The sequence below is a fragment of the Piliocolobus tephrosceles genome, chromosome 7, assembly GCF_002776525.5.
Source record: "Piliocolobus tephrosceles isolate RC106 chromosome 7, ASM277652v3, whole genome shotgun sequence".
Lineage (NCBI taxonomy): Eukaryota > Metazoa > Chordata > Mammalia > Primates > Cercopithecidae > Piliocolobus > Piliocolobus tephrosceles.
Genome location: NC_045440.1, coordinates 20,593,822 through 20,619,631, shown reverse-complemented (window position 1 = coordinate 20,619,631; position 25,810 = coordinate 20,593,822). Strand labels below are relative to the sequence as shown.

At 49.4% G+C, this 25,810-nt stretch overlaps 1 protein-coding gene across 1 annotated transcript in view; it reads right to left on the bottom strand.

Moving 5' to 3' along the window:
- SLC39A14 (solute carrier family 39 member 14) overlaps positions 1-25,810 on the bottom strand; it is a 56,999-nt gene that overhangs the window by 12,797 nt on the left and 18,392 nt on the right. The window contains exons 2-3 of the mRNA XM_023216687.3: positions 6,215-6,493; positions 2,613-2,799 (exon numbers count right to left, since the gene is read on the bottom strand). Of these exons, the coding sequence (XP_023072455.2) occupies positions 2,613-2,799; positions 6,215-6,478 (451 nt within the window). The 5' untranslated portion in view covers positions 6,479-6,493. The remainder of the gene's footprint in view (positions 1-2,612; positions 2,800-6,214; positions 6,494-25,810) is intronic.

Sequence of the window (25,810 nt, the reverse complement as noted above, 5' to 3'; positions counted from 1 at the left end):
AAGTTGAGGCCTCCCCTGCAGAGTGTTGTCAGATCCATGCAGAATTTTGAGATGGCACTAAGATGGTTCACATTCAACCAGGAAGAACAGGCAAGGCATGGCATCCCATCTGCTGTCTTTTCTGGGTGAGTCTTTTGACTCAGAAAGCCTGGGAAGCGGCTGACATGGGATCTTTGTGAAGGACAGTGTCCACCACTCCCGAATGGGTTCAACCATGTGTCTGTGTATCCTCACCCCCGACAGCAGCACCCCTGCCTGAGCTACAAAAGTGGGCAGACTGTCAACTTGGGTCTTATTTTTATAGCTCCTCTGTGATAACAATTAAACAACAAAATTAACATCTCAAAACAGTCAAGTCAAGGTACCAGGAAGTCAGTCCTTTCAGGAAAAAGTCAAGATGCAAGGTACGAAGGACAGAGAGCCTCTTCCATTTATCTTGTCATTTTAATTTTGTTTGGTCTTAGTCTTTGTTCTGTTTGGCTCTCTGTGCTAAAAATGATGGCCTGCTCAAAATTAAAGAATACTCGCTTTTTAGGCCAACTCTACATATCAGTTGGTAACCTCTTTTCCTTCCATCTCATTCCAGATGGATAAGCTCTTAGTGCCCAGACCTGAGTCCTGCCAGGATTTCTCCTTAGAACAGAGCGAGTACTTAGCACCAAAGGCATGGATGGCAGCTGATAGCCGCAGCTTTCCTTTGATGCCCTATGTATGGGGCTTAGGAAGGGAGAGGAGACAGTCAGGTCCCCAGGAGGAGGGAAAATTGGAAGAACCTTGCATCTGACAGCACCTGCAGAGGCCAGAGGAGTGAGATGTGGGCCCTGAGATCCAGAGTTAGAAGTTGTTTGTGGCCTTGATACAAGGGACAGGTTCATTTCTCAGGTGGCAGTCACTGGGTGCCCTGGAGCCCAGGGTAGGGGAGGAATTGATTGGCTCAGCTGCACCGCCCCAGGGAAAGAGGACGCGCACGTTTCTGTTCTACTGCACCTCTGGGATGAGCTGGAATAGCGCATTAGACAGCAGCGTTCCAATGGACAGGGCGATGAAGTAAGTGAGCACACGGCTGAAAAACGCTTTCTCCGTGCAGGGCAGGACGAGGACTCCCAGGAGAGAGGCCAGGTTAATCAGTGAGACACTGAGAAAACCAAAGCCCCACACTGTGGAGGAACAAGAACAGACGAGGGCCTCTATTACTGCGGGTGAGGACATTCCTGCTGCCTAGGGCGGGCCTATTCTGAATTCAGGTGTGATGGGGGCAGATCGAGATCCACCAGCCCATCAGTAAACATTCGCTGAGTCCATCTCTCGCCAGATGCTGCGGAGAAGCCTATGGCAACTATCAAAATTGCTATCCAAAAGAAACACCTTTTCCATGGAGAGACAGGTGCAAACAGCATGGAAGCTTAAAAACCATACAAGTAGGCCAGGCACGGTGGCGCATGCCTGTAATCCCAGCACTTTGGGAGGCTGAGGCAGGTGGATCACCTGAGGTCAGGAGTTCGAGACCAGCCTGACTAATGTGGTGAAACCCCGTCTCTACTAAATACAAAAAAATTAGCCGGGCGTGGTGGCACATACCTGAAATCTCAGCTACTCAGGAGGCTGAGGCAGGATAATCACTTGAACCCAGGAGGCGGAGGTTGCAGTGAGCTGAGATTGCACCACTGCACTCCAGCCTGGGCAACAAGAACGAAAGTCCGTCTCAAAACAAACAAAAAACAAGAAAAAGCCATATAAGTAAATAATGACAGCAGAAAACAGCGACTTGTAGTAACACAGACAATATATTCCAGGTGCCAAGAGTCGGGCAGCACACACCGGCCCTATTGGGCTTAGGGCTATCAGGGTGTACATTCACAGCTCATGGCAATCCCACTGTGGCTGGATCAGGGATACCGGGATGGGGAGGGGAAGAAGGATTCAGGGGCCGAGAGCAGCCTCCAGGAGGTCTTAAAGGTAAAACTATAAAACCAAAGTAGGCCAAGTATGTGGCTCATGCCTGTGACCCGAGAACTTTGGGAGGCCGAGGCAGGAGGATCATTCGAGCCCAGGAGTTTGAGACCAGCCTGGGTAACACAGTGAGACCCCGTCTCTACAAAAAACTTAAAAATTAGCTGGCCATGGCAGTGCACATCTGTAGTCCCAGCTACTCAGGAGGCTGAGGCAGGAGGGTCGCTTTAGGCCAGAAGGTCGAGGCTGTAGTGAGCTATGATTGCACCACTGGACTCCAGCCTTGGAGACAGAGCGACATACTACCTCAAACAAACAAACAAACAAACAAAAAAAAAAGGTTAAAAAAACCAAAGGGTTGGGCCCCTATGGTTCAACATAAAACAAAAAGTGGACCAAAAAGGCATCCATAGGCTGCTCAAAAAGTCCAATGCTCTGAACGTTCGCCAGCTACAGCCCAGGAGTCTGACAACGTGCTAGGCCATCCTTGCAAATACAAAAATTATCCATCCAATCATCACTCCCCCTCCTGACACTGACAACCTCATCCTGGTCATCACTAGTGAGGCGTTCAGTGAGGAGCAGCAGCAGCTCAGCCCGGGAGTCCTCGCGAGCCCAGGGCGAGCTGGGAGATGGGCTCCTGCCTTCCCGGCCTGGCTCACCTTCGACAGCGCTCGGCCGCCCCTCCTCTGTCTGCTCATTCTCCTCGTTTTCCTGGTTCTCTGAGGTGCAAGCCCGGGAATCCAGCTGCTGGAGGATGGTGGGGCAGAACTCCTGGAGCTCGCTGCTCCCAATCCGCGACTGCTCACTGAAATTGTGGGCAGTGAAGAGGTCTCCAGAACTAAAGCACTGAAACACAGGAAGGGCAGGAAGACGCTTAGACCCCAAAGGTCAGGCCTTGCCCCGCTAAACAGCAACCTACTCAGCCTTCCCGGAGGAAACAAAGAAGACAGAAATGTCCAAATTTCAGGGAATCTGTAGATTCATCTAGTCTAGGGATGAGGGCAAGGTGTTCCCTTAACTTAAAAAACTAGTAACTAATCCTTATGGCTCAGCCAGCCAGGAAAGTTACACATCATAAGTACAACTATCGGTAAATGAGTGCCTGAGAAACTTTGGGAATGACAAGATTCTAATCATTGTCACCAAAGGGGCCGGGCATGGTGGCTAACACTGTAATCCCAGCACTTTGGAAGGCCAAGGCAGGAGGATCACTTGAGGACAGAAACTGGAGACCAGCCTGGGCAACATGAGACCCCTTCTTTACAAAAAGTTGAAAAATTAGCAAAGTGTGGCGGCACATACCTGTAGTCTCAACTACCAAGGAGGCTGAGGCAGGGGGACTGCTAGAGCTCAGGAGTTGGAGGCTACAGTGAATGAGCTATGATCATGCCACTGCACTCCAGCCTGGGTGACACAGCAACACCCTCCCTCTAAAAAAAACAAAAAACAAAAAACAAACAAACAAAAAAAACAAAAAACATTGTCACTAGAGTGGTATGGTTTCTAGAAAACACCATTCTGGGGCTGGGTGCAGTGGCTCTCGCCTGTAATCCCAGCACTTTGGGAGGCTGAGATGGGCAAATCACTTGAGGTCAGGAGTTCAAAACCAGCCTGGCCAACATGGTGAAGCCCCATCGCTACTAAAAATACAAAAATTAGCCGGACGTGGTAGCTCACGCCTGTAATCCCAGCTACTCAGGAGGCTGAGGCAGGAGAATCACTTGAACCCAGGAGGCGGAGGTTGCAGTGAGCCGAGATCACACCACTGCACTCCAGCCTGGGCAACAGAGCGAGACTCCATCGCTCACAAAAAAAAAAAAAAAAAAAAAGAAAACACCATTCTGTGCATGTGCCTGAAGATACAAGCTTCGTACCAAATCTGGCTGCACATCACAATAGCCCAGGGCGCTATTATGTTAAAATGCAGGTTCCAGCTACTTCTCTGAAGCTGAAATGTCTGAAGGTGGGGCTCTGCCAAAACTGTGGTGCTGCCCGATCAGCCCCACACATCCTCAACCATAGGACTGCCCTCAGCCTGAAAGACATATATGTTCACAGAGGTTAGGGGAGGAAAACCTGAAGATTCAAAGTGGGCCGTGGCCGGCCAGCAGCTGTTGCACGCAGTCACTTTGGGAGGTGGCAGGTAAGCGCTTCTAACGAACCGTTCCTGTGAAATCTGCAGCTCCACTTCTAATTATACTGTCTACACCGACCTGCCAGGCCTCTTCTGAGTTCAGTCTTACATGGGCATATCTCTGAGAGTCAGCCCTCTCGGTGTGCTGCCAAAATAAGTGCCTGGGCCTCTAAGGCTGAGGGCTGGACTCCCGCCACCCCGAGATGCTGCTGCTATCCTGGCGGGTCCTGAGGCTCATGCAGCTGTATCACCCCGGGGGGGCACGGGGGTGTGCTCCTCTCCAGCTCAGGCGTCTGCCGTGCTCAGGTCGTTCTGCATCCACACCACGTGGTTCCCCTGTCCCTTTTTTTAATTTTTTCTTTTTGAGATGGAGTCTTGCTCTGTCACTGGACTGGAGTGCAGTGGCATAATCGCGGCTCACTGCGACCTCTGTCTCCCGGGTTCAAGTGATTCTCCTGCCTCAGCCTCTCGAGTAGCTGGGATTACAGGTACCCGCCACCAAGCCCAGCTAATTTTTGTATTTTTAGCAGAGATGGAGTTTCACCATGTTGGCCAGGATGGTCTCGCTCTCTTGGCCTTGTGATCCACCTGCCTCAGCCTCCCAAAGTGCTGGGGTTATAGGCATGAGCCATAGCGCCCAGCCACCCTGGCCCGCCTCGCCTTTTTTTTTTTTTTTCTCGAGATGGAGTCTTGCTCTGTCACCCAGGCTGGAGTACAGTGGTGCGATCTTGGCTCACTGAGGCCTCCACCTCCTGGGTTCAAGTGATTCTCTCACCTCAGCCTCTGGAGTAGCTGGGATTACAGGCACCCACCACCACACCCGGCTAATTTTTGTATTTTTAGTAGAGACGGGGTTTCACCCTGTTGGCCAGGTTAGTCTCGAACTTCTGACCTCAAGTGATCTGCCTGCCTAGGCCTCCCAAAGTGCTGGGATTACAGGCGTGAGCCAGCGCGCCCAGCACCCCCATCCATTTTATCTCCACACTACACTCATCTTTCAAGTGGCAGCTGGAGGACATCCCATGCATGAGCCTTCCCTGATGACTGCAGCATACTCATCTCCCCCTCTCATTTCTGCATCCTACAATTACTGTCCAACCCACAAAATGCAACACTTCATTTCAGCGCCTGCTGACTTTGTCCTCTGTTGGTTGAACTCCCCATCATGATAGTCAACTCCCTAAATATGACTCATTTTTCTCTATTTCTCACAACACCAGCACAGGGAACAAAGTCGATATATAAAGATTTTGCTGGCTGACTTATATTTGGCTGCCACAAATAGCCCCAGAGTCTGATGAGCAGAGATGATATGGAAGAAAGAACACAGAATCCAAAGACCTGGCGTTCTAGCCCTGGTCTCTGCAGGGACTCACTGCGGGACCCTCGGTGTCCTCTCCTATAAAATGCAGATAACCTGACCCGCACCTGGAGGGACTGCGGGCTCACCCGGATGTAATGGGCTCTGTCAGTGGTAAACTCTATGAGAAATACTGTCCTAGGAGTCATGTTTTCTCAGCATTTCTAAGTCACTCAAGTGCGGTTCTGGGGAAGACTCTGGGGGCGCTGAGAACTGCACTTCCAGGCTGCCTTTTGTTTTGTTTTGAGACAGAGTCTCGCTCTGTTGCCCAGGCTGGAGTACAATGGCTCGATCTTGGCTCACTGCAACCTCTACCTCCTGGGTTCAAGCGATTCTCCTGCCTTAGCCTCCTGCATGGCTGGGATCACAGGCACCTGCCCCCATGCCCGGCTAATTCTTGTATTTCTAGTAGAGACAGGGTTTCACCATGTTGGCCAGGCTGGTCTCGAACCCCTGACCTCAGAAAATCCACCCGTCTTGGCCTTCCAAAGTGCTGGGCTTACAGGTGTGAGCCACCATGCCCAGCCCCAGGCTGCCTTTTGTTAAGGGCTTCAGAACACCTATGCAGGGGGTCAGAAGGTACTGCAGAAGACTCAGAATTTGCTGATTCAGACAATGGGGGAAAAAGAATCAGCCTGTCCACTCTATCAGAGACTTGCCTGCCTCATCTTACCTCTGCCACGCTGCCCTAGGCCCAACTAGACAGGGAACCCTGAGAGGCCAGAGACAGGGCTGAGCAGAGCTGCTGGCTTGCAGGGGAGCCTTACCGTAGAGAGGTTCCTGTGTCCCTGCACGTGCTGGGTGACATTACCCCGGCCCACTCCCACATCCAGGTGGTTGAGCAGGGCCTTCAGCTGCTGCAGAGTGAGGCTGTCACCCTCACCATAGCGATGCATTAAATCCTGCAGGAAGGAGGCAGCGCTGATAGCTGGCGCACCCGGGGACGAAGCGTGAGCCTCAGGGGTGGTTCTCCATAAGCCAAGCAGGGTCAGCAGGAGGCAGCTCTGGAAGGCCGGGTGCAGCAGCTTCATGGTGACTGAATAAGCCTGTGAGAGAAAAAGGCAGATGAAGCTGAGGCCTCTCCCTGTGTGCCGGCCACTGCGCCGGGCCTGTCTGCCACACACTAAACGCGGCGAGACTATTCCTCAGTCTCTGCCTCTCTGCTCCTTCTTGAATTAGCCTTTGAGAAAAACCCTTCTTTTGAAGGGACAGAATAAAAACGAATAAAAAGGACAAACTAAACAGGTTTGATTAGATTGAAAAAATTAAAAAAAAAAAAAAACAGCAATGTGGTTATGATTTTATTTATTTATTTATTTATTTATTTAGAGACAGGGTTTCACTCATTGCCCAGGCTGCAGTGCAGTGGCGCAATCTTAGCTCACTATAGCCTCCGCCTCCTGGGTTCAAGCGATTCTCAGGCCTCCCAACTAGCTGGGATTACAGGCGTCCACCACCACACTCGGCTAATTTTTTTGTATTTTTAGTAGAGACAGGATTTCATCATGTTGACCAGGTTGGTCTCAAACTCGTGACCTCAGGTGATCCACCCACTTTGGCCTCCCAAAATGCTGGAATTACAGGCGTGAGCCACTGTGCCCGGCCAGTTACGATTTTTTAGAAGTCCTTTTAGAGGTACTGAAATAACCATGAATTTAAACATCCTTATATCTGGGGTCTGCTTCAAAATAAAGGAGGGGGTATGAGCGTGGGGGTGTGGATGAGACATGATCAAGCATGAGCTGACATTCACTGGAACTACGAGACAGGTAGATGGGAATTCAGCAGACTCTCTGTCTAGTTTTTTGTTTTTGTTTTAGACAGTCTTTCTGTTTCCCAGGCTAAAGTACAGTGGTGCGATCTCCGCTCACTGCAACCTCTGCCTCCCAGGTTCAGGCAATTCTCCTGCCTCAGCCTTCTGAGGACCTGGGATTACAGGCGTGTGCCATCACGCCTAGCTAATTTTTGTATTTTTAGTAGAGATGGGGTTTCACCATGTTGGTCCACTGGTCTCGAACTCCTGGGCTCAAGTAATCCACCCACCTCCGCCTCCCAAAGTGCTGGGATTATAGGCGTGAGCCACTGTGCCCAGCCCTGTCTACTTTTATATATGTTTGAAATCCTCTGAAATAAAGCTATTAAAAAATAAACATCAGCTGGGCGCTGTGGCTCACACCTGTAATCCCAACACTTTGGGAGGCTGAGGTGGGTGGATCACAAGGTCAGGAGTTCAAGACCAGCTTAGCCAACATGGTGAAACCCCATCTCTACTAAAAATACAAAAAATTAGCCAGGCATGGTGGTGCACATCTGTAATCCCAGGAGGCTGAGGCAGGAGAATCACTTGAACCTGGGAGACTGAGGTTGCAGTGAGCCAAGATCGCACCATTACACTCTAGCCTGGGTGACACAGCGAGACTCTGTCTCAAAATAAATAAATAAACAAACAAACACCATAACTAAAAGACAACAATTACAGACTGGCAAAAATATATACCATTTGACATGACATAGTTTTATTTCTATACTGTATAAATTAGTAAACACATACAAAACACTCAGCCTCTCTATAGTATTGAGAATATAAATGTAAAACCTGGCTGCTTCCATTTTGCTACTTATTAAAATAGTAACATAGTGTTTTTTTTTTTTTTTTTTTTTTTTTTTGAGATGGAGTTTCACTCTTGTTGCCCAGGCTAGAGTGCAATGATGCCAACTCAGCTCACTGCAACCTCCGCCTCCCAGGTTCAAGCAATTCTCCTGCCTCAGCCTCCCGAGTAGCTGCGATTACAGGTGCCGGCCACCATACCCGGCTAATTTTGTATTTTTAGTAGAGACAGGGTTTTACCATATTGGTCAGGCTGGTCTCGAACTGCTGACCTCAGATGAGTCACTTGCCTCAGGCTCCCAAAGTGCTGGGATTACAAGCATAAACCACCACGCCCAGCCAGATTTTTTTAAGATAAAACATTTCATATCAATGAGGCTAAACAAAAGAATAAGATACCAGTGACTGGATAAACAACGGGACTCTTGAAAAGCTATGTGATAATGAAAATATATAAATCCCTCAATTAACAATTAAATAATTAATTTGCTCTAACAGACGTAATCCAAAAGTAAAAAGGCTATATGCAGAAAGATGTGTTATGGGTCAAGTAAATCATATCAGTTTCACGGAATATTACGCAGCTATAAATGAGTCATGGCATAACGGCAAGTTAAAAAGCAGAGCAATTATTTGGCAGAGTTTAGAACTGAGAAAGAACACAGACAAATGAGGCCGTGCACGGTGGCTCACACTTGTAATCCCAACACTTCAGAAGGCCGAGGCGGGTGGATCATTTGAGCTCGGGAGTTCGAGACCAGCCTGGCCAACATGGTGAAATCCCATCTGTAGTAAAAATATGAAAATCAGCCAGGCACACACAATCCCAGCTACTCGGGAGGGTGAGGCAGGAGAGTTGCTTGAACCCAGGAGGCGGAGGTTGCAGTGAGCCGAGATAGTGCCACCGCACTCTAGCCCGGGCGACAGAGCAAGACTCCATATCAAAAAAAAAACAAAAAAGAAAGAGAAAAAGAAAGAACAGACAAACGAAAGCTTAAAGTAAGATTGATGACGATTTTTCTTTGGTTAACCATCTCCCGTAGTATGGTTATAATTTCATTAGTGATCTAAACAAATTATCAAGAGGGGAAAATGAGTCTCCTTGCTCCAGACCAAGAAGCAGCCAATCACTGCAGCCATTTCTTCCCCAGGCACCCAGGGCTCAGGCACTAATCTCAGTACATCACACGCCCTGGGGCTTTGCTTATGACAGAGGAAGAGCAGCAGAGAGGCTGAGAGCAGGCTTGCCTGAATCCTGGCTCTGCCACTTACCAGCAGTGTGATCTTGGATAAATTATTTAACTCGAGTCAATATTCTAGAATCACTCAAAGCAGCAATGCAGCTTATCATGGCCTTCAGTGTCAGACAAACCTACCTTGAATTTCTACATAGTTGCTTATAAGTAACTACAGATAAGCAACCCCGTCTCCCTCTATCCTCAGTTTTTTCATCTATAAAATTGGTATCCACCTCATTAGATTACTTTGAGGATCTAACAGCATAAACTATGGCAAGTCCCTTGCCAAGCTTGCCTGAACCACATAGAAAGCACTCAATAAAATTTAGCTATAATAATGATAAGACTTATAATCAGCAGGGTTCCCAACTCTGACTCCCTCAGCCCAAACATTAGGCTGCTAATGGAACTGTCAGGAATATCCTGTGGCCAACTGAAGTATCTTAACCCCAGGCCCTGGGGCACACACATCACATAAGTCCCCTACTGTGATATTCCCAGGGACATTACATGCTTTAGGATCCACCTATGGGGCACGCACAGAATCTGGGGACATAAAATATCACTCTTCAGTGGAATATATACTTTGAGTCCACATGGATGGATTCAGCATCAGCCACAATGACGGTTTGTAAAAGTGCTACTTTGAGATTCACAACTCTCAAATCTCCACCAAGAGACAAATGTTAAATTTTGGCGAGCAGGGTGGATCTTAGGCAAAAATGACTAAAAACCTGTTGTACAAAGAAAGCAGTTATCTATCGGAGCAGACTGTGAACTGTCGATGGCATGAGTTGTGCTGTCAAAACAAGGGGGAGGTCTGCCTGCATTTAGAAAAGAAAAGGCAAAGAGATGATGGACAGCAGCTAGCATTTACCAAGCGCAGACCTTGCTAAGCACTTGGCATTCCCCAGTTCCTTTAACAGAAGCTGGGAAACTTACACCATGCAACAGACAAGGACACTGGGGTTCAGAGATTAGGAAACGTGACCCACAGAAGCAAGCAGCGAAGCCAGAAGTTGAATTGCTTTGTAAATTGAAGCCTGGTCTGAATGACGTTAAATTCAATGCTTTCTTAACCACCGTGCCCTCTGCACGAAGACATAAAAATACACATCCTGGAACCCATGGAGATCCACAAAGTCCTGCATATCTCTGTGCAGATCTTTCCCGATATCTAACAGCCCCAACAAGCATCCAGATCTTGGCTTACAACGCCCTGCAATGCTATGAAGGGACAGCCCCGGGTAGCCTTTGGAGGACAGACTGTGTCACAGTGCTCGTGCTCTGGGGCCACTTCAACAAGATAAACCAACAGATGGTCCCCCCCTCAGCTGCATTTCTCAAAATTATTTGCTGTAACTTCAAACCACTGAGCAAACAAACCCCAAAAGACTTCAGGTGTGGGAAACTCAGGGTGATTTTAGCAGCTTTACCTGGCTAGTATTCACCTAGAGGTGAGCATTTATGAAGCATTTACTTTTCCCAGACCCAGTGGCCCCTCGGCCCCTCAGGTGGCGGCTATGACAGCCTGGAGTGCTAGGGAAGAGGCACCTTCAGGTTGTACCATCAGAAGAATGAGCCCACAAGAGCACCTTCGCTTCTCCCACGTGACTTTTCTCCCCCGCAGCATAGCTGCTCTTTCCTCCAGGACATGTGATGCACTGGGCATTGACGCCCACGAGACAGCATCCGGGCTCAGGTCTAGACCTGTCTCCATGTGGTGTGCAGATTCACAAGCAGAGCCCTCCTGCCTGACCAGTGCTTGAGATATGCACTCACCCAGAAGGGCTGGGGAGGATCTAGGAGCTGCGAGTGACACTCAAGTCCACGTGACCCCGGCCTTTTGGCAGGCATGAAAGGGGAGTTTTCTGCTCCGGTGGAGTTTTGTTTTCTTCTTAACTACAAGTTATTCTTAGCAGGGAAAAGGTTTGTAAAAAGTACTAGAGAGGAAAGAAAGAAGAGGGAGCCACACACAGTGGTTGATGCTGCTGGGATGGGGAGGCCGGGCAGGGGTCCGCATGCATGGCCCCAGCTGCAGGAGGAAGCCCCATGCCAGGTTCCATTCCATATGTGGCCCCTGGAGAGCCACTCCAGTCCCCCCAGGGTGTTGGGTCAGCTGCCCTCAAGTAAGGATAGACACCTTTCAGGGGCAGAAAGACAAGTGGGAAGGAGACAAAATGAAGTGTGCTGTGTCCTGGGAACGCCTCCAGGCCAGCTCTTCCTGCTGGAGAGAGGCTGGAATCTCTCTGCCTGAGTGTGCACTTGCCTCGGGGTCAAAGAAGTAAAATTATTTTAGTGCCCTCCTTCTGTGTCTAAGGTGCCAGACCCAACCCTGGGGGAGGTGGGAGGGAGACACAGAAGAAAGCAAGAAACACCTGTTCTGGAACCCTCCATGGAAGCTCACAAGTTGCCTTACCATCTGGAGGCCCATAATTAGAATTCCACCCACCATCGCCCTTCACTTGGTCCAGAAGTAGCTCTGCCTAGAAGTGGCGCTTCTGTCCTGCACGGACGCACCTGTGATGTTCAGCTTGCTGCATTCTTTTCTAAGCCCACCTTCCCTCTCGAGAGAAGCAAACATTCGCTTCTGTGATGTTGGGTCTACAGGCTGGGCACAGATGTGAGAACAGGCAACAGAAACCAACAAGGCCTCGGAGCAGCCGGGCATCCACTTGTCCCCTCCCTTTCCTGATAACTAACCCCCCCGCACCCGTGTTCCGCTGGCCAGGGAGCTCATCACTCCTGCTCTCAGATTCTGGGTGAGAAACAAAACATGAAAACTAAGCTCAAATGCTCCAGAGACAAACGTGCCCAACTCAGACGATTTCCAAGGCTGAGAAGCTGTGTGTCTGCCCTCTGTCCCCTCGTGCCCACTGTGCCCCGCCAAGCACAGGCTGTGTGGGTGCACAGGACATCGCCAGAGTGGGGCTCTTACACAGGGTCAGAGTCAGCTGCAGGCTCTAGGGTGGCAGTTGGTTTGAAGGCAGTCTAAATTGGGGTTTTATGAAGCACTTCACTTAAAATTATGAGAAGGCTGATGGTCTACACAAAGAAAGACCACAGGGATGCAGGGGTGGGTGAGGGAGTGGAGGGGGCAGCCAAGTAGAAGCCAGGCTGATAGAAATTATGTTCCCCAGAGCTCTTGGTTCCACCACGGACTGGCCTCAGTGAATCATCCTAACACCTCCCCACAAACTGTCTTCTTAAAGGATGTAAAATGAGCCGTCTGGTTCTCACATACTCCTCAGGGACAGAGAAAGGGGTCTCTGAGGGACCCATGGTCCTGCCTGGCACATCACCCAGGCTTATGACCGTCCACAAGACAGTAACTACAAAGGCAGCTCCCACCACTCCCTTGGGGTTCTCTCCCAGGAAAACAGCTTATTTCTGCATGAGTCCTTCAAGCAGACTGTGCTTCCTCCACTCTCCCATCCCTGCGCCACTCTAGGACTGTGACCGCTGAGCCTGATAGGAATGTATCTCCAGCTAGCAGATACCCACTAGCAGATAACCATGGCTCAAGGCTAGCTCTCCGTGACTCACACAATAGCAATAGGCCCGGGGTGAGCCAAGAGCCATCTGGAGCCCAGGCATAAGGAAAAACCCTGACAAGCTGCAGACAAAGGACAAAGCCAGGCCTCAGGGTGGAAGGCCGAGGTCTTAAGGAATAAAAAAAAAAATCAAGGACTACTTGTCTTGAGGACTGCGGGTGCTAGTGGCCTGGGAAGCGCTGCCTGGCAATGGAAGGCCCACAGACGTGAATCTGAAGCCCAGTTTTCGGTGGGACTACAAGTGACATATTATTACAATGAACCCATATTCTTTTTTTTTTTTTTTGAGACGGAGTCTCGCTCTGTGCCCCAGGCTGGAGTGCAGTGGCGCAATCTCGGCTCACTGCAAGCTCCGCCTCCCAGGTTCACGCCATTCTCCTACCTCAGCCTCCTGAGTAGCTGGACTACAGGCGCCCGCCACCGCGCCCGGCTAATTTTTTGTATTTTTAGTAGAGACAGGGTTTCACCGTGTTAGCCAGGATGGTCTCGATCTCCTGACCTCGTGATCCGCCCGTCTCGGCCTCCCAAAGTGCTGGGATTACAGGCTTGAGCCACCGCGCCTGGCCAATGAACCCATATTCTTAGTTTGAAAAGAAGACAACAGGTTGGGCGCGGTGGCTCACGCCTATAATCCCAGCACTTTGGGAGGCCGAGGCGGGCAGATCACAAGGTCAGGAGATCGAGACCATCCTGGTGAACATTGTTAAACCCCGTCTGTACTAAAAATACAAAAAAATTAGCCAGGGGTGGTGGCGGACGCCTGTAGTCCCAGCTACACGGGAGGCTGAGCCAGGAGAATGGCAAGAACCCCGCGGGCGGAGCTTGCAGTGAGCCAAGATCGCGCCACTGCACTCCGGCCTGGGCAAAGCAACAGAGCAAGACTCCGTCTCAAAAAAAGAAAAAGAAAAAAGAAAAAAAAAGAAAAGAAGAGAATAAACTTGCAGAGTTGAATGAGTATATACAAGAAAGCATGTTGCAACACTAACTATTTAAGATGAAAACATGAAATGGGAGTGTAATTTTCCTACACCTGATAATTAACAAAATGAGTGAAACTTTTAAAAGAAAAAAAAAAATTCACCAATGCAACCAAACAAGAAAACAGATCTAATCAGAGATACATTAACTTCAAAACCAGAGACAAGGAAAAAATGAGGGAGGCACCATGCACGGCTCATGTTCTATTCCTGGCCCAACTCTGACAAACCAAATGAATGACAAGAGCAGATCCAGAATTCTCACTCACATCCCCAAGTGTGGCAAGAGGAAGTCTTTTTCCTCTTCAGTTGAGGAGTAGGAGGAAAAGCCACTGGGGAAGAGCAAAAAAAAAAAAAAAAAAAAAAACGGTGCACCTGGACCAAAAACAATGGGCCGACTCCCATGGAAGGAAATAAGGGCTCCCAGGCCACATTCTGAATTGAGGACATGATCCAATTCCAAATTCCAGTTAGTATTCCTTCTCTCTCTCTCTCTTTTTTTTTTTTGAGATGAGTCTTGCTCTGTTGCCCAGGCTGGAGTGCAATAGCACGATCTCGGCTCACTGCAACCTCCGCCTCCCAGATTCAAGTGATTTCTCCTGCCTCGGCCTCCTGAGTAGCTGGAATTACATGCATGCACCACCACACCCAGTTAATTTCTGTATTTTTAGTACAGACGGGGTTTCACCATGTTAGCTAAGCTGGTCTCAAACTCCTGACCTCAGGTGATCCACCTGTCTCGGCCTCCCAAAGTGCTGGGATTACAGGCATAAAACCACCATGCCCGGCCAAGTGTATCTTCTCTTCTAACAGAAAAGAATACCACTCTCAAGGAAGTGAGCTGAGCACACTGCAGGAACTACATCCCTGAATAGAGGACAGACCCACCTCACCACACAGTTAGCATTCCTTCAGGCTATAGAAAACAGGTCATAAATACCTAGCCCTTAGCACTCCTAGAGCTGAGAGGAGGGGACAAACCTGGAGAGGAAAGTTGCTTTCTTATTTTAGAGCCAACAGAACATGTGAGCAGAACTGCAGTCACATGAGGAAGAGGAAAAGAAACAGCAGGCAAAGCAAGCCACAGACAGGTAAACCACAACTCCAGAGAAAGCCGTTCCTCACCACTGCTCCACACCAAGGAATAACCTCATTAGAACATCAATTCCACGAGACAAGAGCTCAAAGATGAGATTATAATCAATATGAGACCAGAAGAGGATGCAGGCTTACTAAAAAAGAGGAATAAAACCTCACCGAAGAACTAATACATTATGACAAATACAGAACAAAATTCTGCCGGTCATTTAACCCATTTATGCCTGAGGTTGCAATTTTTTGAATTTTTGCAATCAAAACTTGGTGATGACCTTGAGCAGGATATAAATTAACTCCCATATGCTTGCTGTTCAAAAAATGGAACACTAGGCATAAATAGCTCAAGGAAAGTTTGAGATAATCACAGTAAATGCAGATGGACAAGACAAATTAAAGCAAAAACAGAAGACAAAGAGACTAACGAAAGGATAACTTGTGTTCCCAGAGAGGGGAACCCAAGAATGAAATGGAAGATGTGTTCTAAGATAAAACACAAGATTTTCCTGGTTGGGTGCAGTGGCTCACTTGAGGTCAGGAGTTCCAGACCAGCCTGGACAATATGGTGAAATTCCAACTCCACTAAAAATATAAAAATTAGTCAGGTGTGGTGGCTCACATCCGTAGTCTCAGCTATTTGGGAGGCTGAGGCAGAGAACTGCTTGAACCCAGGAGGCGAAGGTTGCAGTGAGCAGAGATTGTGCCACTGCACCCTAGCCTGGGCAACAGAGAAAGACTCCATCTCAAAACAACAACAACAAAACAAGATTTTCCTGAAATTAAAGGAAAAACAGAATCTGAAGACTGAAATAATGCACTGTATTCCGCCAATGTTCAATACTGAAACATTACAGTGTTTTTTAGGCATCTAGAAGAAACTCTTTTTCCCCCCAGAAGGGGTTACTATAAAAATTGAGGCCGGGCACAGTGGTTCACGCCTGTAATCCCCACATTTTGGGAGGCCGAGGGAAGTAGATAACATGGTCAGGAGATGGAGACCACCCTGGCCAACATGGTGAAACCCATCTCTATTTAAACAAAACAAAACAAAACAAAACAAAAAAACTAGCCGGGTGTGGTGGCGTACACCTGTAGTCCCAGCTACTCAGGAGGCTGAGGCAGGGGAATCACTTGAACCCGGGAGGCAAAGGTTGCAGTGAGCCAAGATCGCGCCACTGACTCCAGGCTGGCGACAGAGGGAAACTGTCTCAAAAAAAAAAAAAAAAAAGAAAGAAAGAAAAAAAAAAAAGAAAATTGAGAAACATACTAAAACGTCTTTTAAACAGGAAAAAATCCAACTGCCTTCTTCTTTCCCATAGCACCATTCATTCGGTGTCAGAAGAGAATGCAAGAATGCCAGAAAGTCTCCACAATTCGGAGTAAAAGAAACTATAAGCCAAGAATATTATCCCCAGCCAACACATCGCACAATTAGGTAAAGACAATAGGCAGAAATTCTTGGGCATAAAAGAACTCAGAAAATATAGTCCCCTTCCTGGGGGGAAATATGACTTAACAATGAAATGCATGTAATTAATACAGAAACAGAAATACGGAGAGCTCAGGAATGCAGAAAGCGTGGTAACAGGACTGATGGTGAGCATTAATACCCTTCCGATAAGAAACAATAAAATATCATTACAGGGCTGGGCGCAGTGGTTCATGCCTGTAATCCCAGCACTTTGGGAGGCTGAGGCGGGTGGATTACGAGGTCAAGAGATAGAGACAATCCTGACCAACATGATGAAACCCCGTTTCTACTAAAAATACAAAAATTAGCTGGGCACAGTGGTGCACGCCTGTAGTCCCAGCTGCTCGGGAGGCTGAGGCAGGAGAATCGCTTGAACCCGGGAGATGCAGGTTGCAGTGAGCTGAGATCGTGCCACTACACTTCAGCCTGGCGACAGAGCGAGACTCTGTCTCAAAAAACAAACAAACAAACAAACAAAAACCCTTCGGGTAAGAAATAAAAAATCATTACAGGGCTGGGGGTGGCGGCCCACATTTGTAACCCCAGCACTACGGGAGGCCAAGGCAGGTGGACTGCTTGAGCTCAGGAGTTCAAGACCTGCCTAGGCAACATGGTGAAACCCTGTCTCTACAAAAAATGCAAAAATTAGCCAGGTGTGGTGATGCATGCCTGTAATCCCAGCTACTAAGGAGGCCTGAGGTGGGAGGTCTGCTTGAGCCCAGGAGTTTAAGGCTGCAATGAGCTACTGTGCCACTCCACTCTAGCCTGGGCGACAGAGAAAAGATCTTGTCTCAAAATAACATAAATCAATTAAAAAAAACACATTTGGCTACAGAAACTGCCAAATGTTTTACAAATGCTTGATTAATACACTCTGGGTATTCATGGTCAAACTAACAACGATAGAGTCATCTGTGTAAGTCCCAGTTTACGAAATCAGAAAACCAATCATCTGCCAGCTTGACCATCAAGTGAATACTGCCCTACAGGCTTCTCTGGGGGTAGAAAGAGCTTTGAGAAAAACCATCCAGCCCATGGCCCTCTCCATTCACCCAAGGAACATCATGTGAGAAGCCACTCTCCCCTCAGACAAGCTGACCTAGGCTGACACCTTCACTCAAGCAAACAGCAAATCTCACAGTTGAAAAACCAACCCTGGCTTGGCCCTGCCCAGGGGGTAATTGGCCCATTCTCCCCCTGCTTCCTCTTGCCCTCCCACCTACTACTCTCCTCCATACCCTAAAAGGATGCATTCTCCTCTTCCAGCTCCTGCTCCCAGGACCTTCGCCTCAAGCCTTGGCACAGTCGAAGCCCACCCAGGGTGGGAAATTTCCAGACAGTGCAGGAGGGCAGCCAGCAGAGCCCACTCACTCTCCTTGTGAAACCTCGCGCTGCTGGGAGGGGCAGGATGGGAAAACTAAGAAAAATAATAATAAAAACTCTGGTGACCCAGAAGCAGGGAACAAAATTAGAACCTTGAGCCTGCTGTTCACCAACTAATATTTACTGAGCCCCCATTGTGTGTGCCAGCGCCTGTAGGAGGAGGTTATGAGGCAGAGACGGGTGGTCAGGGCCCCAGGCAGCCGGCACAGACAAACAGGGAATGGCTTATTTAGCCCCACGCTGAGCACGGAGTGAGTGTAATGACAGCCAGGCCCAGGCGCTGGAGCCAGGAGGAGGGAGGGAGGGAGGGAGCACATTTGCCAGGCTTGCTCCAGCCCAGCTGGAGCTGGAGCAAAGGGGACTTCCCAAAGCAACTGAGTCAGATGGGCAGGGACCTGGGAAGAGCCCACAGTGGCCAGCCGGTGTTTTCTCCACCCAAGGTCAGGGTCAGAGTCACCTCACTTCTCATCATTCACCCAACACTTCCCAGACAGTTGCAAAATTCTCCCTGTCGTCCAAGTTCACTCCCGTTTGTCAGACCATGGGGCCAGGCATGTGGCTTAGGAAACGGGGTACTCACATCCATCACTTATGTCACCCCCATGAAGCAGAACTTCCTGGCTTGTTATTCAGGATCAGATAAATAAATAGAAAGTATGATCTAGTGGCCAAATCACTGGACGACAAGACGTGCCACACGCCCTGGGTTCAACTTTGGGACCTGCCAGGAACTTGCCAAGTGTGTCCGGCACAATTAAACTGTGAAAGCACCGAGCTCACAGGGGCACTCTGATCAAGACAGAGCTTAAAGGCTGCTTGGCACAGCACTGAGGCCAGCGCCTTCCTAGTTCCCTATCTTCTGGGTTCTTAGGACAACCCCTTTACTTAGTCCTGAATTCTGCTTCTGTTCGATTACCTCCCCATCAAGGAAGTCGTCTTGGATCACTTTTCCAGCACTTTTCTCTGGCTATTACGGACTCCTCATGACCTTGTCTCCCAGGGAGCCTCCCCAGCTAGATTTGTATTCCTTGAGGATAACTTCCTGAAACGTATCCTTCCCTCCTGTTTCTTCTGTGTCCTCCTCTCCTTCCTACATGCAGCATAGTGCCTGGGACAGTGCTGGGCACATAATGGGCTAGAGGCAGAGAAGTTTTGCCTCCCTTCTAACTGCAGTCTGCCTGCATCGACCCTGCAGCCTGATAAAGAATAGGGAGCTCTGGCCGGGCGTGGTGGCTCACACCTGTAATCCCAGCACTTTGGGAGGTCGAGGCAGGCGGATCACGAGGTCAGGAGTTCAAGACTACCCTGGCCAAAATGGTGAAACCCCATCTCTAGTAAAAATACAAAAATTAGCAGGGCATGGTGGCGGGTACCTTTAATCCCAGCTACTCGGGAGGCTGAAGCAGAGAATTGCTTGAACCCAGGAGGCGGAAGTTGCAGTGAGCCAAGATCGCGCCACTGCACTCCACCCTGGGCAACAAAGCAAGACTCTATCTCAGAAAAAAAAAAAAAAACAACAACAGGGAGCTCAGAACCATTTTCCAAAGACATTCTATCCTCCTGGGCCCACAGACCAACTTCAACCCAGATTATCTGAGGTCAGGTGTCAGGACCACCTGACCTCAGATTAAAAAAAAAAAAGTATACTAGTGTCAAAAAGGAAGGAAACATGGAGTTGTTCCTTTAACCACATACATGGGAATCTACAAGGTGATACTGTAGACATTAGACCTCAAGGGAATGGGTACTGTTCAAAAAAGGAATAACCCACAAATGTTACCATGGCAAAACCGGAGGCATCTGCAGTGTTCCCTACCATGCTGTCGGCATTGCCGTAAACAAACAAGGGCAAGATTCTGGCCAAGAGAATGAATGTGTGTATTGAGCACAGTGAGCGCTCTAAGAGCCAAGACTGCTTCCTGGAACGCGTGCAGGAAAATGACCAGAAACACAAGGAAGCCCAAGAGAAAAGTACCTGGGTTCAACTGAAGGGCCAGCCTGCTCCACCTGGAGAAGGACACTGTGAAGACCAAGGGTAGAGGCCTGAGCTGCTGGAACCTCTTCCCTGTGAATTCACGGCATTACAGGTGTAAAAACCAAAAGACCTCTGGACTGTAAAAAGAAAGCAAAGTAGTAAAATAAATACTAACAAATGCTAACTCCAACTCTCTGGCAGCAAAACACTGGGCAAAACGTGCCTCCAAGGGCCTCTCACAAGAAGCCTGTGTACGCCCTACCTCTCAAAATGGGTGAAGTCCCCCTGAGCCCCTCACCTCACCACTCCGGGGAGGGGAGGTGGGCCCTTGGCAGACCTTTAGCCTTTGTGTTCTGCTCACATCTATCCGCTGGCCCATGACAAGCACCTGTGCAGCAGTAGTGAGGCATGCTTGGATGGACAGCAAGTGTCCCCAGAAGCCAAGCTCAGTGGCGACCCGACTGCTGGGCCTGCAGCCAAGACCACCTGCCCCCAGCCTACCCCACCTCCCTCGGGTCCTCCTGTACCACCACCTCCCCCTGACGACCTCCTAGCCCTCAAGCCCACTCAAGCCCAACTCCTCCTCAAAGACCCCGCCCATGCCAGTCTGCAACTGAGATGCAGAGTCATGTGTGGTAATTTCTGCAGGAAAGGGGTTCTCAAAGTGTGGTTGCTGGAACAGCAGCATCACTAACACCTGGGAACTTGCTGGAAGTGTAAACTCTTAGCACTCCCGCCACAACCCACTAAATCACTCTGGGGTTGGACCAGCAACTTGGGTTTGACTAAGTGCTCAGGTGATCACGATGCACACTGAAGTCGGAGGGCCACCAGTCTCAGAGGCAGAGCCAGAGCTTTTTCATTCCATCTCCAGATCTCTTAACCAAAGCAGGTAAGAAGGGCCGCTGCTCAGCGCTGGCCCTTTCCCGCCCAGCCCCTGCGTCGTCACTGCTCAAGAGGGCACGACCAGGGCGCCAGCAGGAAAGGCAGGGGCTGCATCTTGGACTTCTGATTTCTCAGTAACTATAAATACTTACCAACAGATTAATAAAAAAGCCTTATTCTCATGAGAAAGAGGGTTACTGAAAGAAAGGAAAAGCCCATATTTCCAAATTGGGTGAGAAAGGTAGACGAGTGAATCATAATTCCTCCATTTTCCCTCGGGCTGTCCAAACCTCCCACACAGCACATTCTTCTGGCTCAAGGTCACTGGCAGCCACCAACCCATTACTGAAGTTAAGGCCTTCCCACATCCTCTGCTTTCTCCCTGTGGGGCTCACCACGAACCCAGAGCATCTCCCTTAGATTCCAGGCTCCTGAAGAGAAAGAAACACTCCAGCCCCTGCTGTTCCCTCCTGGCCACACAGTCCCTCCCCTCCAGAACCTCCTGCCCCTACTTCATCACTGCCCCTCCCCACCCAAAGCACAACCTCCCAATACTCCCCTCCCTCCAGCAAGGTACTATAGCCCTTTTGCCTGGGAGTCAGGGGTCTCTCCAACTGGGGTCCTGCCCACTGTCACCCTCACCTGCCACTGCTCTCTTGCCTGGGCCCTAGGCTGCATCTGAAATGTTCTACCCCTCCATCCCTGCATGTTTCTATCTCCACACCCCTCCCAGCCACAGGACTAGGAAGTCCCATTCATGTCAGTGGTTTGCACGCGCCCCAGGCACTCTCTCCACGAGGTGTGAAGGGCCTGGAGGTGTGAAGGGCCTGGACAAAGAAAACAAGGCATACTGCAGGACAGAGCACCACCTCAGATCCACCCCAATCCTCCAGCACCAGTCCCATCCCCCAGCACCAGTTCCATCCCCATCCAGGAAACATTCTCACCTCCTGCTTAGTTTCGAGGTCATAGGGTTCTAGAAGGACAGGCCTTATATTTTAGGTTGTTTCCTAAGAGTCCTGCGGGATTGGTAGGACCTTAATAAGCATCTGCTGCTTAAATGTGTACATGCACACACTCACCGTGCAAACGCATACATAAACAGAGAGACACATCCTCAGCCCCGCGCCCAGACATGACACAACGGCTAAGATAAGGACTTCAATGCAGATGCATTATTTCCAGTCCAGAAGTCAAGGGCAGGAGCCTACAGGTGTCTTCCTCTTCTTCTTCTTCTTTATTTTTTTGAGAAGGAGTTTTGCTGTAGTGGTTCAGGCTGAAGTGCAATGGCATGATCTCAGCTCACTGCAACCTCCACCTCCCAGGTTCAAGTGATTCTCCTGCCTCAGCCTCCCAAGTAGCTGGGATTACAGGTATACGCCACCACACCCGGCTACATTTTTTATTTTTAGTAGAGATGGTGTTTCTCCATGTTGGTCAAGTTGGTCTCTAACTCCTGACCTCAGGTGATCCGCCCACCTCGGCCTCCCAAAGTGCTGGGATTACAGGCGTGAGCCAAGGCGCATGGCTACAGGTGTCTTCTTAAAGCTCCCTGTCAGAGATGCAAAGGAAGCAGGAGGAGACTCGCCCAGGACTCTGTAGAGAGGCTGCCTAGAGCACACGCACAGATGGGTTCCAGGACAGAGGCTTCTGGCTCATATCACACCCAGCTCTCACTTAGGGCCAGACGATCCAACACCCGCTCACACAAGGCCTCCTATCCTCAGGTTTAAAAACCTCAAGACCGGGCGCGGTGGCTCACACCTGTAATCCCAGCATTTTGGGAGGCCGAGACGGGCGGATCACAAGGTCAGGAGATTGAGACTATGGTGAAACCCCATCTCTACTAAAAATACAAAAAATTAGCCGGGCGTGGTGGCGGGCACCTGTAGTCCCCGCTACTCAGGAGGCTGAGGCAGGAGAATGGTGTGAACCCGGGAGGTGGAGCTTGCAGTAAGCCGAGATCGCGCCACTGCACTCCAGCCTGGGCGACTGAGCGAGACTCCGTCTCAAAAAATAAAATAAAATAAAAATAAAAACCTCAAGGCAGTGGGGATGGTGGCACTTTCCAGATAATATGGCACAAAAGAAGTGACTTCCCTGACAACATAACCACTTATGTACTTCCACTTGCCCTTTTGCTCCTCCACGTCCTGCAAACTGCCTGCCTGCCTATTAACAAGGGATCAAAATTCTAACCAGACTTAAAGGCTTACCCTTTCCAGCTAACACCAACCCCAGGGAGCAATTGGATCACCACCAAGAAAGGGTTTCTGCTTTTAGCTTGCAACTCAGACAGGCTCCTGTCTGGGTGACTTTCAACCCTGAGGACGTCTTATGGCAGCCACTATTCGCAGTAACAAAAAACCAGGGCCGACCCAAGAGCCCTGGTCTCCACTCAGCAACAGAGTGGAGGAGTGAACTGCAATATGACTTTAACACCAACTGGACATGCCAAGTTTTTAGTAACTACTGGCTTTTTTTTTTTTTTTTTTTTTTTTTAAGACAAGGTCTCACTCTGTTACCTAAGCTGGAGTGCAGTGGCATGATCACAGCTCACTGCAGCCTTGACCTTCCGGACCCAAGTGATCCTCCCACCTCAGCCTCACGAGCAGCTAGGACCAGACGTTCACACCACCATGCCTGGCTAATTTTTTTATCATTTTGTAGAGACAGGGTCTCACTCACCCTGTTGCCCAGCCTGGTCTTGAACTCCCTGGCTCAGAGATCCTCCCGCCCCAGCCTCCCAACGTGCTGGGATCACAAAAGTGAGCCACCACAATCGGCCAACAATAGCCTTTTGAATGCTGCTCATTCTTCAAGGCTCCCTCCAGGAAAATCTTGAAGGACTCTCTGCATCTGAAGACACTGCACTGTAAACTCCCTGAGGACAAGAGCTCATGCAAGTCTTCCTTGTAAAGTGGATGGAGTACAAGGAATTTGAGTGGAGGAAATATTGAAATAAAATAAAATATCTTACCTGGGCTTCCAGCTTCCTCTCAGCACCTAGCTCTGTTCTGTCAGAGTCTCCCACTCCCCTCTTTTAAGTTTAACATATGCACATATCAAGTGCCCAAATCGTAAATTTACAGCTTAATCAAAGATTCATCTGGGCTGGGCACGGTGGCTCACGCCTGTAATCCCAGCACTTTAGGAGGCCGAGGCCGGTGGATCACCTGAGGTGAGACCAGCCTAGATACATGGCAAAACCCCGTCTCTACTAAAAATACAAAAATTAGCCGAGTGTGGTGGCACATGCCTGTAATCCCAGCTACTTGGGAGGCTGAGGCAGGAGAATCCCTTGAACCCGGGAGGCGGAGGTTGCAGTGAGCCGACATCGTGCCATTGCACTCCAGCCTAGGCAACAGAGCAAAACTCCATTTCAAAAAAAAAAAAAAAAGTCATCCTTCTAAAGTACAAATTGGTCAGGTGGGGTAGCTCACGCCTGTAATCCCAGCACTTTGGGAGGCTGAGGCAGGCAGATCACCTGAGGTCAGGAGTTCGGGACAAGCCTGGCCAACATATAGTGAAACCCCATCTCTACCAAAAAAATACAAAAAATTAGCCGGGCGTAGTGACGCACACCTTAGTTCCAGCTACTTGGGAAGCTAAGGCAGGAGAATCGCATTAATCCAGGAGACAGAGGTTGCAGTCAGCCGAGATTGAGCCACTGCACTCCAGCCTAGGTGAGAATGAGACTGCCTCTCAAAAAAATAAAATAGGCCGGGCATGGTGGCTCAAGCCCGTAATCCCAGCACTTTGGGAGGCCGAGACGGGCGGATCACGAGGTCAGGAGATTGAGACCATCCTGGCTAACACGGTGAAACCCCGTCTCTACTAAAAATAACAAAAAACAAACAAACAAACAAAAAAACTGGCCGGGCAAGGTGGCGGGCACCTGTAGTCCCAGCTACTCGGGAGGCTGAGGGGGGAGAATGGCGTGAACCCGGGAGGCGGAGCTTGCAGTGAGCTGAGATCCTGGGCGACAGAGCGAGACTCTGTCTCAAAAAAATAAAATAAAATAAAGTACAAATTGATCACATCACTTTCCTTGCTTCAATCCCTCCAATGTCTTCCCAGTATCTGAAGAACAAACTCTTTTTTATTCTAATTTCTTTTTTAACTTTTTTCAAGACGGGGGTCTCACTATGTTGCCCAGGCTGCTCTTGAACTCCTGGCCTCAAACAATCCCCCTACCTCATCCTCCCAAAGTGCTAGGATTATGGGTGTGAGCCACCACACCCAGCCCACATGGAATAAAATCTAAACATCTCTTCCTGGTCTATAAACCACTGTGTCAACTGGCCTTTGCCCATCCTGCTGACCATATTTTTTTTTTTTTTTTTTTTTTTTTTTTTGAGACGGAGTCTCGCTCTGTCGCCCAGGCTGGAGTGCAGTGGCCAGATCTCAGCTCACTGCAAGCTCCGCCTCCCAGGTTCATGCCATTTCCTGCCTCAGCCTCCCGAGTAGCTGGGACTACAGGCACCCGCCACCTTGGCTGGCTAGTTTTTTGTATTTTTTAGTAGAGACGGGGTTTCACCGTGTTAGCCAGGATGGTCTTGGTCTCGATCTCCTGACCTTGTGATCCACTCGTCTCGGCCTCCCAAAGTGCTGGGATTACAGGCTTGAGCCACCGCGCCCGGCCTGCTGACCATATAACTGGCTCATCTCACTCACTGGGCTCCAGTCACCCAAGCTCTTTTTCCCGTCCCTTTAACATATGAAGCTCATTCTGACCTCAGAGCCTTTGCACCTGCTGTTCCCTCTGCCTAGAATGCTCTTCCCCTAGATCTTCCTAACAGGTCTCAGTTCAAGTGTCACCTCTTCAATGTGGACAAAAAAGCCCACTCCCAGGCATTGAGAACCCTAATGCCCTATTAGTCTTTTTTCATTATCCATCTCCTCCTAACCAAACTGTCAGCTCCAGGAGGGTAGAGACTGGAGGGCCGGGTAGTACCTGGTGTCCATCCCCAAACAACACCCATTGAAAGCATGTTATTTTCCCACTGCCCATTCATGAAGCGCCACACATTTCAGTTTTACTGTTCTTTGGTCTTTATGCTTGGGTGAACTACAGGCAACCTTGGGGAGAGGGCAGGGACACCCCCCACCGTCTCCTGCAGTTGTTTCGGTAGAACAGAACTGAAGACCCTGGAGAGCCAGAGAAGCTGGCCTGG